General features: G+C 41.3%; 1 protein-coding gene across 2 annotated transcripts in view; it reads left to right on the top strand.

Moving 5' to 3' along the window:
* The first annotated feature begins 585 nt into the window (after nt 1–585).
* The window catches only part of TBK1 (TANK binding kinase 1), a 49,180-nt gene continuing 35,057 nt past the window's right edge, over nt 586–14,708 (top strand). The window contains exons 1-3 of one of the 2 annotated variants that reach the window (XM_059402548.1): nt 816–926; nt 3,502–3,616; nt 10,743–10,883. In XM_059402548.1, coding sequence (XP_059258531.1) covers nt 3,530–3,616; nt 10,743–10,883 — 228 coding nt within the window. In that variant the 5' untranslated portion in view covers nt 816–926; nt 3,502–3,529. Of the gene's footprint in view, nt 927–3,501; nt 3,617–10,742; nt 10,884–14,708 lie in introns of both variants that reach the window. The other variant, XM_059402549.1, reaches the window with a different exon arrangement.

Below are 14,708 nucleotides of genomic sequence, written 5' to 3'. Positions count from 1 at the left end.
GGTTTCCTATTTCATTCCTGGTTGCTGTAGTTCTCAACTGGGAAGAATTCTTCCTCGTCAGTCTTACAAGTTTAGCCCTGAAACAGCCAGAGTGTCTCTGACCTCTCCCTATGTTGAGAAAGGCTGCAGTGCAGTCAGTGGGCAGAAGGGATCACTTTAGGGAAGAGCTGCTTGAGATCCTGGAGGCACGAGTATTCAGGACCTCATTTCAGTCAAGTTCTCCAACACTTCCATTTTTCAAATACCGTGTAAAGAGGGAGTTAAGACAACTTTCATTCCTGACTTCCTCAACGCAAAAAAAAAAAAAAAGTAAGGAATTAAATGAGCTTATTTACATTAAGAATTTCACGTCTGGATTATTCTGAGGCGATCATGGGACCCCACTGCAGCCAACACAGCCTTTAAAACACTTTCAGATCTATCCGTCCAGACTGTGTTACTCCCCAGGGACAGCCTCGCACGTGTCCAGCATTCTGCGCACCTGTGACTATTAGAATGTTTGCAATCAGTTCAATGTCTGTCTTCCCTACTGTCACCGTACGTCGCGCTCTGTCGGTGGTTCTCGAGGACGGGGCGGGATTTGCAGTTCTGGGAAACCGAAACTGCTCACTGCGCAGGGCTCCCTAGCTTCACCCTTAGGGGGAGGGAGGGGCAGGCAGAGGGTGCGGACCAGTTCCGACTCCAGGCAACCCCCAGTCTCCCCGCCTCTCTCTACGAAGAACGTGGAAACCAGCAGCCCCACCAGCCCTGGCCGCAGGGTAGGCGGCGGAGGCCGAGGCTCGTCCGGCGGACGTGCGCACGCGCACCGGCGCGCGCCGGCCGTCGGTCACGTGGCCCCCGGCCAGGGCTCGCGAAGCCGGAAGTGTCCCGAGGCTCACGGAGGCCGCGGGAGCCAGCTGGAGGTGGTGCGACGGAGACCTGGCGCGGTAAGTGGGGCGGCGCGGGCAGAGGGGCCGAGCCGCGCGGGGCACGAGCAGGGAGGCCCGCAGGGGCAGGCGCGGAGCGCTCCCGCCCCCTGTGGGAAATTGGGATGCTGAGTCAGAGCGGGGGCGGGGCGGGCGACCCGGGAAGCCCAGCACCACCGGAGGCCGAGCCCTGCCGGGACCTTGGCTGGGTGGCCGCCTCCCGCCCGGGTGTTTGGGGCGTCCGAAATCCGGTAGAATGGTCGTGCGGGCCCGGTCCCTTCCACCTCTACTTCTCGCCCCCCTGGGCGGCCCTCTGACCGGGCGCCCTCCCGGGTCAGCGTTCAGCGACGTTGGGCACGAAGAAAGAGGTGGTGCTCATTACCGGGTATGGGCCCTGGCCGCCCCGGAGAGACGGATTCCCCCTTTTTTTAAAAGAGTTTGACAGTTTTCTACTCCTTTATGAACGTTGACACGAACAGCAGTGTTCAAAGGGTTTGATTTTACCGATGATTCAGTAGACGTTTCGTTAGGGTTTTAGTGATGGTAACGTCGTGGATTGACTAACCGGAAGCTGGAAGCTGAGGACGTCTATTAGTATACACACATATAATGTACATTTCCTTTGGGAAATTGCTTACGGGTTTATCTTCCAGTCCGTTTCCCAGGTATTTTCAGCAGATGGCTTCAAAACAAGGTCTACCCGTTAACTGTCCAGTGCATAACCAAAGACCCACTTTTTTCGCTCCAGAACGCTGGATTATTAACATAGTGGTAGAGTTTGGAAATCCTTGAACTTTGTCCAGATGCCTGTCATCAAACTTGTTTTCATCCATAGACAGATGGTAACTTTCGTTTTGGACAGTATGAGGAAGTAGGCTTAAGGCAGGCACTAGTAACATACTTGTTGAGTGCCTGCCTATAATGTATCAAAATTTGGGGAAGATTTAAAAAGCAAACACCTTGGGGATGTGCTGAGTCATGTTTTAGCATGCTGTTATTGTGGGTTTATTGGAAGATAGTTTCAAAAGACATTTCCCCTCATCACTGTGAAACTAGTCCTAAATCTTCATATAGAGAGAAGATATCTTAGCTGATAAAAGTGCTTATATATTATTTACTAGCTATGTGTGGGTACCTGGCTGCACTATTTTACATTTACAGTTACCTCAGCACAGTTACAGTAATTAGGAAAGGTTTTTCATTATTGAAAAATATTTGAAAATACTGAAAAGATAGTTGATATTATTAACCTCAGCTGACAGATGTGTATTCCTTGTGAAAAGTGCTTCTTATTTTTATTGCTTATTTCCAATAAGTTAATGTTTAGATAACATTTCTTATCTAAATTAGATGGATGGTAAAGATTATATATCTTAATATATAAGGTTATTGAAAATGGACCATTCTTTATGTTTCTAATCCTTCTTGGAATATTGATAGTCATTAATTCATCACTGAATACCTAGTCTGTTCTAATGGACTACAAAGGGATATCAGGATCTGATTTGATTTGGTATTACAGCAGTTTTAATGTGGCATGGTGAGAATATTGTTTATGCTACTAATTTTTATTCCAACATGGAGCTCAAGTATTTTTAATACCCTTGAAGTAATGTAGTTTTCCAGTTATTAAAGGAGAAGGCTAGGTAGGGGTGGTGCTTTTTTTAAAAATCAACTTTATTTTTTAGAGCAGTTTTAGATTTAGCAAAATTGAGCAGAAGATACAGAGATTTTACTTAATACATAATAGCATCCACTTGCTTATTTTTTAAGACTTTGGTAATATACACCTAATATGTGTATATTTATATACTTGGAGATTGGACCAATTATCCTTAATTTCACAAGAGTTAGCAACCTTTCAAGAATAAAAACTTTTTGCATCTTTCCATTATGATTGTCAGGCACCATGCTGATGAAATTTTACCTATGGAAATGTTATGCCATGGCAACAGTTGTTTTCATTAGTGTAGCTCTGCCCTTAAAGAAAAAAAGTAATTCTTTTCTATACTTCTGTTATATTTGACTTTATGACTTTAAAGATTTTTTTATTTTTATTATTGAACAGAGAGAGAGATCACGAGGCAGAGAGGCAGGCAGAGAGAGAGGAGGAAGCAGGCTCACCGCTGAGCAGAGAGCCGGATGCAGGGCTTGATCCCAGCACCCTGGGATCACGACCCGAGCCGAAGGCAGAGGCTTAACCCCCTGAGCCACCCAGGCACCCCGACTTTATGACTTTAAAACACCTTATAATTCATCACTGACTAATCTTTCAAAACATCTGAAGGAGATAAGTGGCCAGTATCACTCTCCTGAGGAAGATAAAATCTGAAGGGAAATAGATATTTTATGCAGCCTTGGGATAAGTGAGTTAAAGTGAGTATATAAGATGTCATTGGTTAATGTTTTTTTTTCAGAGCCCACACGGCATTTTAGTCTTTAATATTGTTGGAAGCTTATATTTTTACATTAGACTGCACTTTTCAGTTTAGCAATAACTAAGTTATGATCTTACTGGAGACTAAAAATAGCTAACATTTGTTCCTTAAATGTGTTGTTCCCTTAAAACAACATGCACTTTTTTCTTCTCTCTTAGTTTAACAAGAACTCCTGACCAAGCCAAAATGCAGAGCACTTCTAATCATCTGTGGCTTTTATCTGATATTTTAGGCCAAGGAGCTACTGCAAATGTCTTTCGTGGAAGGCATAAGGTTGGTTCAGAGAAAACTGTGAAGGCTTTTTATCACTGTATATGTTCTCTTTTGGGAAGCACACTTGTACTAAAAAGTGAGACTTGATGAGACTCGATGTTTTCGTTTACCCTGTTTAAAGAGAGTTCTTGTTTTTGTGGTTCAAGTATAGCTTGTGTTAGAGTTAGTGATACCTACCTGATAGTGGCAGAGGTTATGTGTTGCGAGTGGAGAAGAAGAGATTGGTTTAAAAAAGGGACTAGGAAGATTGGTGTTGTGCCTTTTGATTCTTTCCCCAACCTAGTCCTCATAGTGAATGACCTCACTAGCAGAAAAGTTCCTTATGGCAGTGAGTGCATTGGGGTGGGCTACAGATGAAGGAAGTATGCAAAGGCAGATGCATAGTTTGAGGGGAATCCACAGGTGGTTCTGATATGCTGTATTACAGTTTCATGTCCTAGTAAACAGCATCCTACAAGGTAGATTGGAATAAAAAGAGATTATCAGCAAGGAGCCCACACTTAAAAGGTATGAGGTAAACAGAACTTGTAGTGGAAGTGAGAATAGAATAAAAGGCTAATCTTGGAGGCACTTCAAGAACCAAAAAAGATTTTCTGTCAGATTCTATATTGGAAGATGAAATTAAAGATAATTAAAATAACTTAAAATGAAGAAATTTAAGATCATTAAAGTTTCTATTCTGGGAAGGAAGCTGGAAGAATAATAGAGAAAAAAAATCTCTTATAATGCAGATAATCCACTAATTTTTCAGCACTGTGACCTCTTTTTGACTAAATGATATTCGGAGAATTTTAAATTCTTGTTTTCAGAAACAAGAGCTTTAAATATTTGAGTAAGGAGGAGTTTCATGTTTTCCTATGGCTGTGTGATTGCCTGTCAGTTCTGTCAGAAACAATAAGATAAGCATTCAGAGGGGAGGGGCTGTTTCCTCTGAGGAAAGAAGCTGACTGTAAACAGCCTCTGGTTCGCAGTGGCTGAATCAGAAGTGTCATATAGCTTTTAGCCTTTTTCCCTCAGATTCCAGAATTGTCCACAAGTTCTGGGTTCTTTATCAGGTCCATATGGTCAACTTTGGATATTCCTGCCCTATAAATTGTTTTTGTTTTATGCCCTGTGCCAAGAAGAAAAGAAAATGGGTGGTGACACAAGATTTAGTGTTGAGACCACATCTGACTGTCTGTCTTCCTGTGACCCAAATTAACTTTAACAAACTTTAATAATCACTTGGTACATGACAGGCACTGTGACGGATCTAGTGAACATAACCGCAAATAACGTGCAGTTCCTTCCCACAAAGAGTTTTAGGTTTAGCTGGTGTTGGAAAGGACGTAAATTGGAAACTGATGGAATAATAGGTAGTTAGTAGTGACAGAAATTAGGTGAGGCATATTCCATGTATTCTGGTCCTCTTTCCTTACTTAGATACTTGGGTGTCCTTCATTTAAGTTCCTATATCTAATAGGCATTCTGCAAATGTTTGTGGAATAAAAGAATGAAGAATGAGGACAGATTAGACCACCCTAAGATAACCCAAAGTTGTTCTTCAAAGGGAACGGAAATGTATTTTATCCCATATAGTCAGAAGACCTAAAATAAGGATTTGAGGGTCATAGGAATTTACTTAGAAGACTGTGAAGAGTCAGTTTAGTATTCAGTCCCTAGTATTCTTCCCATGGGTGTATTTTCAGAAATTATGTTTGTTCTCAGTGACATCAATTTCAGAGGTTTAGGACTATACCTGAAAAATCCTGCTTGCCCTTAACTATTTAAGAATTTTTTTTTCCGGGATACCTGGGTGGCTCCGTGGGTTAAGCCTCTGCTTTTGGCTCAGGTCATGATCTCAGGGTCCTGGGATCCAGCCCTGCATTGGGCCTTTGGCTCAGCAGAGAGCCTGTTTCCCCTCTCTCTCTGCCTGCCTACTGTGATCTCTCTCTCTGTCAAATAAATAAATAAAATCTTAAAAAAAAAAAAAAAAAAAGATTCTCTCTCCCTCTGCACTTCTTCTCTCTTTTTTTTTTTTTAAGATTTTGTTTATTTTCTTGACAGAGATCACAAGTAGGCAGAGAAGCAGGCAGAGAGAGAGGAGGAAGCAGGCTCCCCACTGAGCAGAGAGCCCCATGCGGGGCTCGATCCCAGGACCCTGGGATCATGACCTGAGCTGAAGGCAGAGGCTTTAACCCTTGAGCCACCCAGGAGCCCCTCCCTCTGCACTTCTAAAAAAAAAAAAGAAGAAGAATTTTTTTTTCCTCTCCCCCTTTTTTAAATTAATTATTTTTATTAACTTATAATGTATTATTTGCCCCAGGGTACAGGTCTGTGAATCATCAGGCTTACACACTTCACAGCACTCACCATTTTATTTAAGAATTTTTTTTTAAGGGGCACCTGGGTGGCTCAGTGGTTTAGGCTGCTGCCTTTGGCTCGGGTCATGATCTCAGGGTCCTGGGATCGAGCCCCGCATCGGGCTCCCTGCTCCGCGGGAAGCCTGCTTCCCTCTCTCTCTCTCTCTGCCTCCCTCTCTGCCTGCTTGTGATCTCTGTCTGTCAAATAAATAAATAAAATCTTTAAAAAAAAAAAAAAAGAATTTTTTTTAAGGTTTTATTTATTTATTTATTTATTTATTTGACAGAGATCCCAAGTAGGCAGAGAGGCAGGAAGAGAGAGAGAGGAGGAAGCAGGCTCCAGGACCCTGAGATCATGACCTGAGCCGAAGGAAGAGGCCTAACCCACTGAGCCACCCAGGCACCCCTATTTAAGAATTTTAAACTATGATATTATTTAGACCTTTTTGTATTACCACCTGGAATGACCCAAGTTCCAAATTTACTATTTGTTATTCAAAGTATATTACTTCCTTAATCTGTCTCTTTCTCATTGACCTGTTTTTAGTTATTAGTGTATGTGATGAATGTGTATGTTTGTTAAGCATGATGAAGTTAGGGGCACCTGGGTGGCTCAGTGGGTTAAAGCCTCTGCCTTTGGCCAGGTCATGATCCCAGGGTCCTGGGATTGAGCCCTGTATCAGGCTCTCTGCTCAGCAGGGAGCCTGCTCCCTCCTCTCTCTCTGCCTGCCTCTCTGCCTACTTGTGATCTCTGTCAAATAAATAAACAAAATCTTTAAAAAAAAATCATGGTGAAGTTAAAGGGAAGAGCTAAAGGAAGGATGTGTTGATTTTCCTATATGTATACATTTAACCCTTAAATAACATGGGTTTGAACTGTGTGGGTCCACTTACATGTGAATATTGTCTTCAATACATACAGTACAGTACTGTAAATGTATTTTCTTTTCCTTATGGTTTCTTACAACATTTTCCTTTCTGGCTTTATTGTAAGGATACATGTAGCATATAAAATATACGCTAATCAATTGTTTATATTCTCAGTAAGGCTGCAGCAATAAGCTGTTGGTAGTTAAGTCTTTGGAGAGTTGAAGGTAAATATGGTTTTTGACTGCACAGAGGGTCAGCACCCTTAACCCTCATTGTTCGAGGGTCAGCTATATGTAGATCCCAACTACATGGAGATCCTTTAAATATTCCTCCTCTATGCTTTGAGTTAGGGACAGTGAATGACAGGTGACTGTGCAGTTGAATAAAGGGAAAACAGTACATTCCCACACTATGCCAGTAATCTCACAGGTATGATTTGGACTACAAAAGTATGGAAAATGCTAGCCTTGATCACAGTAGGCACTTCGCAATATTGCATTATTTTCCCCAGTTGTTCCTCTGTTAGGATTCTCCTAATTCTAGATTAAGTTGAAAATAAGTATCCTCAAGAGAAATCTTGTGGTATATTTTGGTAGATAGATTTAGGTAGATAGATTTAGCAGTGTTCTTACTCTAGTTGAACAAATAGGAAAATGGTGTAATTAAACTGTGATTTGGTTGTTATTCTATTTTCATATTGTCTGAAAATGGGTGGTAAGCTAGAGTGAGGGAGGTGTGATCATGTCACATAGATGTGGTCTCCAAATAGTGATCTTTTTTTTTTTTTTTTTTAAAGATTTTATTTATTATTTGACAGAGAGAAATCACAAGTAGTCGGAGAGGCAGGCAGAGAGAGAGAGGGAAGCAGGCTCCCTGCTGAGCAGAGAGCCCGATGCGGGACTCGATCCCAGGACCCTGAGATCATGACCTGAGCCGAAGGCAGCGGCTTAACCCACTGAGCCACCCAGGCGCCCCTCCAAATAGTGATCTTGATGAGAGGCTGTGAAGCAGTTAAATGGGTTTTGGGAGTTTTGGAGTTTTTTTGTTTGTTTGTTTGTTTGTTTGTTTTTAAAGATTTTATTTATTTATTTGACAGAGTGAAATCACAAGCAGATGGAGAGACAGGCAGAGAGAGAGAGAGGGAAGCAGGCTCTCTGCTCGGCAGAGAGCCCTATGCGGGACCCGAACCCAGGACCCTGAGATCACGACCTGAGCCAAAGGCAGCTGCTTAAACCACTGAGCCACCCAGGCGCCCTGTTTGTTTGTTTTTAAAGATTTTATTTATTTATTTATTTGTCAGAGAGAGAGAGAGAGAACACAAGTGCACAAGCCGGGCAGAGCGTCAGGCAGAGGTGGAGAGAGAAGCAGGCTTCCTGCTGAGCAAGGAGCCCGATGCGATGCAGGACTCGATCCCAGGACCCTGGAATCATGACCTGAGCCGAAGGCAGCGGCTTAACTGACTGAGCCATCCAGGCGTCCCAGGCAGTTAAATGGTTTTAAGAGAAAAGATCATGAGATTCTGACTGAGAAAAAGATTGTGAGCTTCTGAGGTGATTTTGGCTATGAGTAGTGAATCTGTATGAAAAGCTATGGAGAGGGCATCAAAGCCGGCATAGCACGAAGATCCTGACAGACAGGCAGCCATGAAATATCTTTAGGCAGGTGGTGCTTAAACCCCAAAGTCAAAGAGGAAATGATCTTTCCACATGCTCCAGGGAAATTCAACCTTGGATTATGGGAAAAGTAAGATTAAACCCAAAGAATCTGGACTGACCACTAAGGAGAGGCTTGCCACTTAGAATGACTGGGAGGAGGTAGGAGGGTCTGGAAGAGAGCCTTAAAGCAAAGTTAATATGAAGAATATAAAAAGGTGATGTTTACCTGAAATTAAGCATTTGCACCTCTAAGAGGGCCTCCCAGCTACAGTTGTGCATTGTAATTTTCTTTGCAATCTACTTCAGTATTCCATGAGAGAGTGAGAGTGGGGTGCTGCAGGCACATCCATAGAGAAAAGGAAATGTCTTTGATCCTCTAAGAGAAGGCTCTGTAAAGAAACAGTCTTGGGGCACTTGGGTGGCTTAGTGGTTAAGTGTCTGCCTTCAGCTCAGGTCATGATCCCAGGATCCTGGGATTGAGCCCTACATTGAGCTCCCAGCTCGGCAAGAAGCCTGCTTCTCTTTCTCCCACTCCTCCCTCTCTTGCTGTGCCTCTCTCAGTCAAGTAAATAAATAAAACCTTTAAAAAGAAAAAAAAAAGAAAGAAAGAAACAATCTACTCTAGTCATCTAGGTGAAGTTGCAGAAACATCTCCAAGGCAGCAGTGATGCAATCCAATGAAGATAGGCTACTTGAACCTGAACCAACTCCAGCTTCTACTTCCATACGCACATCTGCACACACACAGTATTACAGCTAGGGAGTGGTGTTTTGTTTGTTTGTTTGTTTGTTTGTTTGTTTGTTTTTTAAGATTTTTTAATTCTGACTGAGAGAGAGGGAAGAGAGAGAACATGCACAGGGGGAAGGGTCAAGGAAAAGGAAGAAGCAGGCTCCTCACCAAGCATGGAGCCCAACATGGGTCTCGATCCCAGGACCCTGGGATCATGTGAGTCAAAGGCAGAGTCTTAACCGAATGAGCCACCCAGGCACCCATTTTTCTTTTCCTTGACCCTTGACCCTTTTCTTTTCCTTTTTTTTTTAATATTTTGTTAATTTATTTTGAGAGAGAGAGTGCACATGTGTGCAATTGGGGGGAGGGGAAGAGAGAGAGAATCTTAAAGCAGACTCCCCACTGAGCGTAGAGCCTGATTCAGGGCTTAATTCTATGACCCATGACATCGTGACTGGAGCTGAAACCAAGAGTAGGGCACTTAACTAACTGAGGCACCCAGGTGCTCTGGAGTATTTCTTAACGATTAATTTAATTACTTTGAGGGTTTTGGTTTTTGTTTTTTGTTTTTTTGAGATTTTATTTGTCAGAGGAAGAGAGAACATGAGCAGGAAATGCTGCAGGCAGAACAAGTAAAGGGAGAAGCAGGCTCCCCACTGAGCAGGGAACCGAATGTAGGACTGGATCCCAGGACCCTGGGGTAATGACCTGATCCAAAGGTGGACGCTTAACCGAATGAGCCATCCATGCATCCCTATTTTGAGCTTCTTTTTTTTTTTTTTAAGATTTTATTTATTTATGACAGAGATCACAAGTAGGCAGAGAGGCAGGCAGAGAGAGAGAGAGAGGAGGAAGCAGGCTCCCCACAGAGCAGAGAGCCCGATACAGGGCTCAATCCCAGGACCCTGGGACCATGACCTGAGCCAAAGGCAGAGGCTTTAACCCACTGAGCCACCCAGGTGTCCCTATTTTGAGCTTAATGAAATTTTGTATATGGAGTATAGTTTTCAATCTCTCTTTTCCTGTTTTGTTTAAATTATTAAGCCCTGGAGAAACCCTTCTAAAATACTACTTTCCTATCTAAAATATACTTTCACATTTGATATTACTAGAGCTCTTCTTATATGTGACTCTCTTTGCCTCATATAATGGAAGCTTTTTTTTTTTTTAACTTTTATGTATTTGTTTATTTTTAAGTAGGCTGTAGGTCCAGTGTGGGGCTTGAACTCAAGATCCTGAGATCAACCATTGCATGCTTTACTGACTAAGCCAGCCAAGCACCCCTGGAAGCTTTTTAATTTGAAAGAAAGCCTTTACTTCATTTCGAAGCATATAATTTGAGAGAAATTTGGAGCAGCTAATTGATTTTAGCTTTAAAAAAAATCAAGAGCTCTGGTACAGTTACCTATGCTTAAAAAATATTTGGGTGTTCTGTAAGATAAATAAATTGCTATAGTTAGTTCTAATAGTACCTTTTAATTTTCTTTATAATACTATAGATAAATAAAATATTTCTCTCTTTTTTTTAGAAAACTGGTGACTTATTTGCTATCAAAGTATTTAATAACATAAGCTTCCTTCGTCCAGTGGATGTTCAAATGAGAGAATTTGAAGTGTTAAAAAAACTCAATCACAAAAATATTGTCAAATTATTTGCTATTGAAGAGGAGGTAAGTAGTCAAGCTTTAGTTAATCTTATCTTATTTATTGTAATTACTGCAATCCGGGAGAAATGACCTAATATAAAAATTGCTTTATAAACAATGAAGTTTTTTAAGTGATGAAAATTAGAGCTTGTATAACCAAATATCCTGTCCTCAAAGATTCCTTTTTTTTTTTTTTTGTCCTCAAAGATTCTTGAAGAGGTATAACAATGGAAATAAAGTATCATGGAATCAGAAAAAGTAGTATATTTCTTATACTAGGCTGTGGTTACCAGTATTTTTACTAGAAATAAAAACTAAGTGAAGTTAAATTGACATAATTATAAAAGGAGCAAGTCAAACAATACGAAGAAGGCTTTGTAAAAGAATAAAAATCCTAGGAATCCAGAAATTAATACAGTGTATAAGTACATACTGTATATGTTAATACAGTATATAAAAGATATAATTGACTTTAGGAAGAAACTGAAAAGAAGAATGTCATTAGGAAGAAAAAAAGAATGTCATTAGAAAAATTATCTAGAAGTAATGGAAATAGAAATTTAGTTTAATCCCTCTAGATGTGAACAAGGAATCAGTCAAATCACACATTTTAAATAATAATTTGGCACTTTATATTCCTTATAATAATGATTTTATTTTTAGTAAGTACTTCTTAGGAACTAATCAGAAATTTAAATACAGTTTTATGCACAAAGATGTTCATTGCTGCCCTGTTTATGATAAAGAATGGTTAAATAAGTTAGAATATGTGATGGATAGTTACTCAGTTTGTTATACTCAAGGTTAAGAATGTAGTCATTCAATGGCTGCCTTTGGCTCAGGTCATGATCCCAGGGTCATGGGATCAAGCCCTACATTGGGCTCTCTGCTTGGCAGGAAGTTGGCTTCTCCCTTTCCTACTCCCTCTGCTTGTGTTCCCTCTCTCACTGTGTCTCTGTCAAATAAATAAATAAAATCTTTAAAAAAAAAAAAAAAGAATGTAACCTTCCACCTGCCAGGTTTGTTCAAGATCACTGATACCAGCTGCAGAAGAGTTTGGCATACTGTACAAAGAGAACAGTCCCCAGAAGACTGTACTTTTTCAGACACTAGCTGCAAGTTCACCAGTCCCCTAGGGCTATCATCACATCATACCAGCTGGCTACAAATTTGGGGCTCCCCATGATTGTCCCCAGATTTTTTTTTTTTAAGATTTTATTTATTTATTTATTTAACAGGGAGAGAGATCCCAAGTAGGCAGACAGGCAGGCAGAGAGAGGGGGAAGCAGGCTCTCCCGATGCAGGGCTCAATCCCAGGACCCTGGGATCATAACCTGAGCCAAAGGCAGGGGCTTTAACCCACTGAGCCACCCAGGCGTCCCCCAGATTTGATAATATGCTAGAATGTTGAATGACTCAGGATGCCTGGGTGGCTCAGTCAGTTAAGTATCCAGCTCTTTTTTTTTTTTTTTAGATTTTATTTATTTGACAGAGAGAATGACAATGAGAGAGGGAACACAGGCATGGGGAGTGGAAGAGGAAGAAGCCAGCTTCTTGCCAAGCAGGGAGTCGAATTCAGGGCTCGATCCCATGACCTTGGGAGCATGACCTGGCCAAAGGTAGATACTTAACAACTGAGCCACCCAGGTGCCCTGAATGTCCAACTCTTGATTTCCGCTCAGGTCATGATCTCAGGGTCCTGGGATTGAGCCCCACATTGGCCCTCACACTCTGCTTTCGGTGTCTCTCCTTTTTCCCCTGCCCCTCCCCCCTGCTCATATGGTCACACTTTCTAAATAAATAAGGTCTTAAAAAAAAATAGAATGTTGAATGACTCAGAGAACTCAGGAAAGAAATGTAGTTACAGTTTTATTCTAGCAAAAGAAGACAAATTAGAACTAGTCAAAGGAAGAAATTCATAGAACAGAATATAGGAGGATTCCAGACATGAATCTTCCTTTTCCTCATAGATACAGTACCCTCCTGGTATTGATGTATGACAGTATACACAAAATATTGCCAGCCTCAGAAAGTCACCTGAACCTTTGGTGTCTAGAGTTTTTGTTGGGACTCAATCACATACTGCCTGCATGGCTGACTTTTAGTCTTTAGCCCTTTCCAGAAGTTCAGGCTAATACCTTTAGTTGTGTTTTCCTTTAGAAATTGAGATGGACTTGTACATCCTAAAACCTCCATCATAAATCACATCATTAGACTGTTAATGGCCAAAGCCCCCATTCAGAGAAACACTTCTCGCAGACAGGGTACTCCAGATGCCTACTAATCACCTGTTGGTAGCCAAAGCCAAACAAAAACCTGACCTCTCTTGGGGTGAAATTTATTCTTCACTACACAATAGTTAAAGCAGTAATGAAAAGAGGTATTTACCAAAGTTTTAATTATCTGGAAACATGTTTATGTATAATGTTATGTCAGAAAAACAGGATTAAAAATAAATACACAGTGTGATCTTGAATATACAGTATCATGTTTTGTATCTCTTAAGTGATTTGATAGATAAGAAATAGACTGAAAGGAAATGCACCAAAATATTAGCATAATTATCTCTGGGTAATGGAATTATGGGTATTTCCCAAATTTTCAACCATCAACATATTACTTCATTATTTAAAAACAAAAATCTTGGGGTGCCTGGGTGGCTCAGTGGGTTAAAGCCTCTGCCTTCAGCTCAGGTCGTGATCCCAGGGTCCTGGGATCGAGCCCCACATCAGGCTTTCTGCTCAGCAGGGAGCCTGCTTCCCTTCCTCTCTCTCTGCCTGCCTCTGCCAACTTGTGATCTCTGTCTGTCAAATAAATAAATAAAATCTTTAAAATAAAATAAAAATTAAAAAAATAAAAACAAAAATCTTTTAAAGTTATTTCTCTTTTTCTATAACTACTCAGTAGTAGAGAAATTTAAAATAGTTTATAAAAGGGGGCACCTGGGTGACTCAGTTGGTTAAGTGGCTGCCTTCAACTCAGGTCATAATCTCGGGGGTCCTGGAATCGAGTCCCGGTTCTGGCTTTCTGCTCAGTGAGGAGTTTGTTTCTCCCTCTGCCCCTCCCCTCAGCTTGTGTCCCCGCCACCCCATCAAATAAATAAATAAAATCTTTTTAAAAATAAAATAGTTTATGAAAGTGTTTTGGGGGACACCTGAGTAGCTCAGCTGTTTAAGTGACTGCCTTTGGCTCAGGTCATGCTCCTGGAGGCCCAGGATCAAGTCCCACATCAGACTCCCAGCTCCCTGCTCAGTAGGAAGTCTGCTTCTCCCTTTGACTTTACCCCCTCTTGTGCTCTCTATCTGTTTCTGCCTCTGACTCACCCTCTCATGCTGTCTCTCTCTCATATAAATAAAATCCTGGGGTGCCTGGTGGCTCAGTCATTAAGCATCTGCCTTGGGCTCAGGTCAGAGCTGAGTTGGGCTCCCTGCTCGGCAGGAAGCCTTCTCCCTCTTCCATTCCCCCTGCTTGTATTCCCTCTCTTGCTGTTTCTCTTTCTATCAAATAAATAAATAAAATCTAAAAAAACAATGAAAGTGTTTTGGGGATATGCAGGAAAAATTATAAAAGGAAGGAAGGATAAAAAATTGGAAATAACCACAAAAAAAATTGGAGATGAATACTGGATTTTAAGACTCAAAATCACATTTTCAAGTTCCTAAAATGGGAACATATCTTATCATCAGTGTATATATGTAATTTGGTAGTATTTCTTTTTCCCTAAAAAGCTGTTATTAAATTGTGATGTATCTTATAATCAATGATTCATTAAAAAGTTTGAAACAGATCCGCAGCTCATATGCAAATCAGCAAGCTCAGACTGCTGTGAGGGGGACCACTAGGCTCTTC

The sequence above is a fragment of the Mustela nigripes genome, chromosome 6 (assembly GCF_022355385.1).
Source record: "Mustela nigripes isolate SB6536 chromosome 6, MUSNIG.SB6536, whole genome shotgun sequence".
Taxonomy (NCBI): Eukaryota; Metazoa; Chordata; class Mammalia; order Carnivora; family Mustelidae; genus Mustela; species Mustela nigripes.
This window is presented reverse-complemented; position numbering and strand designations above follow the sequence as displayed.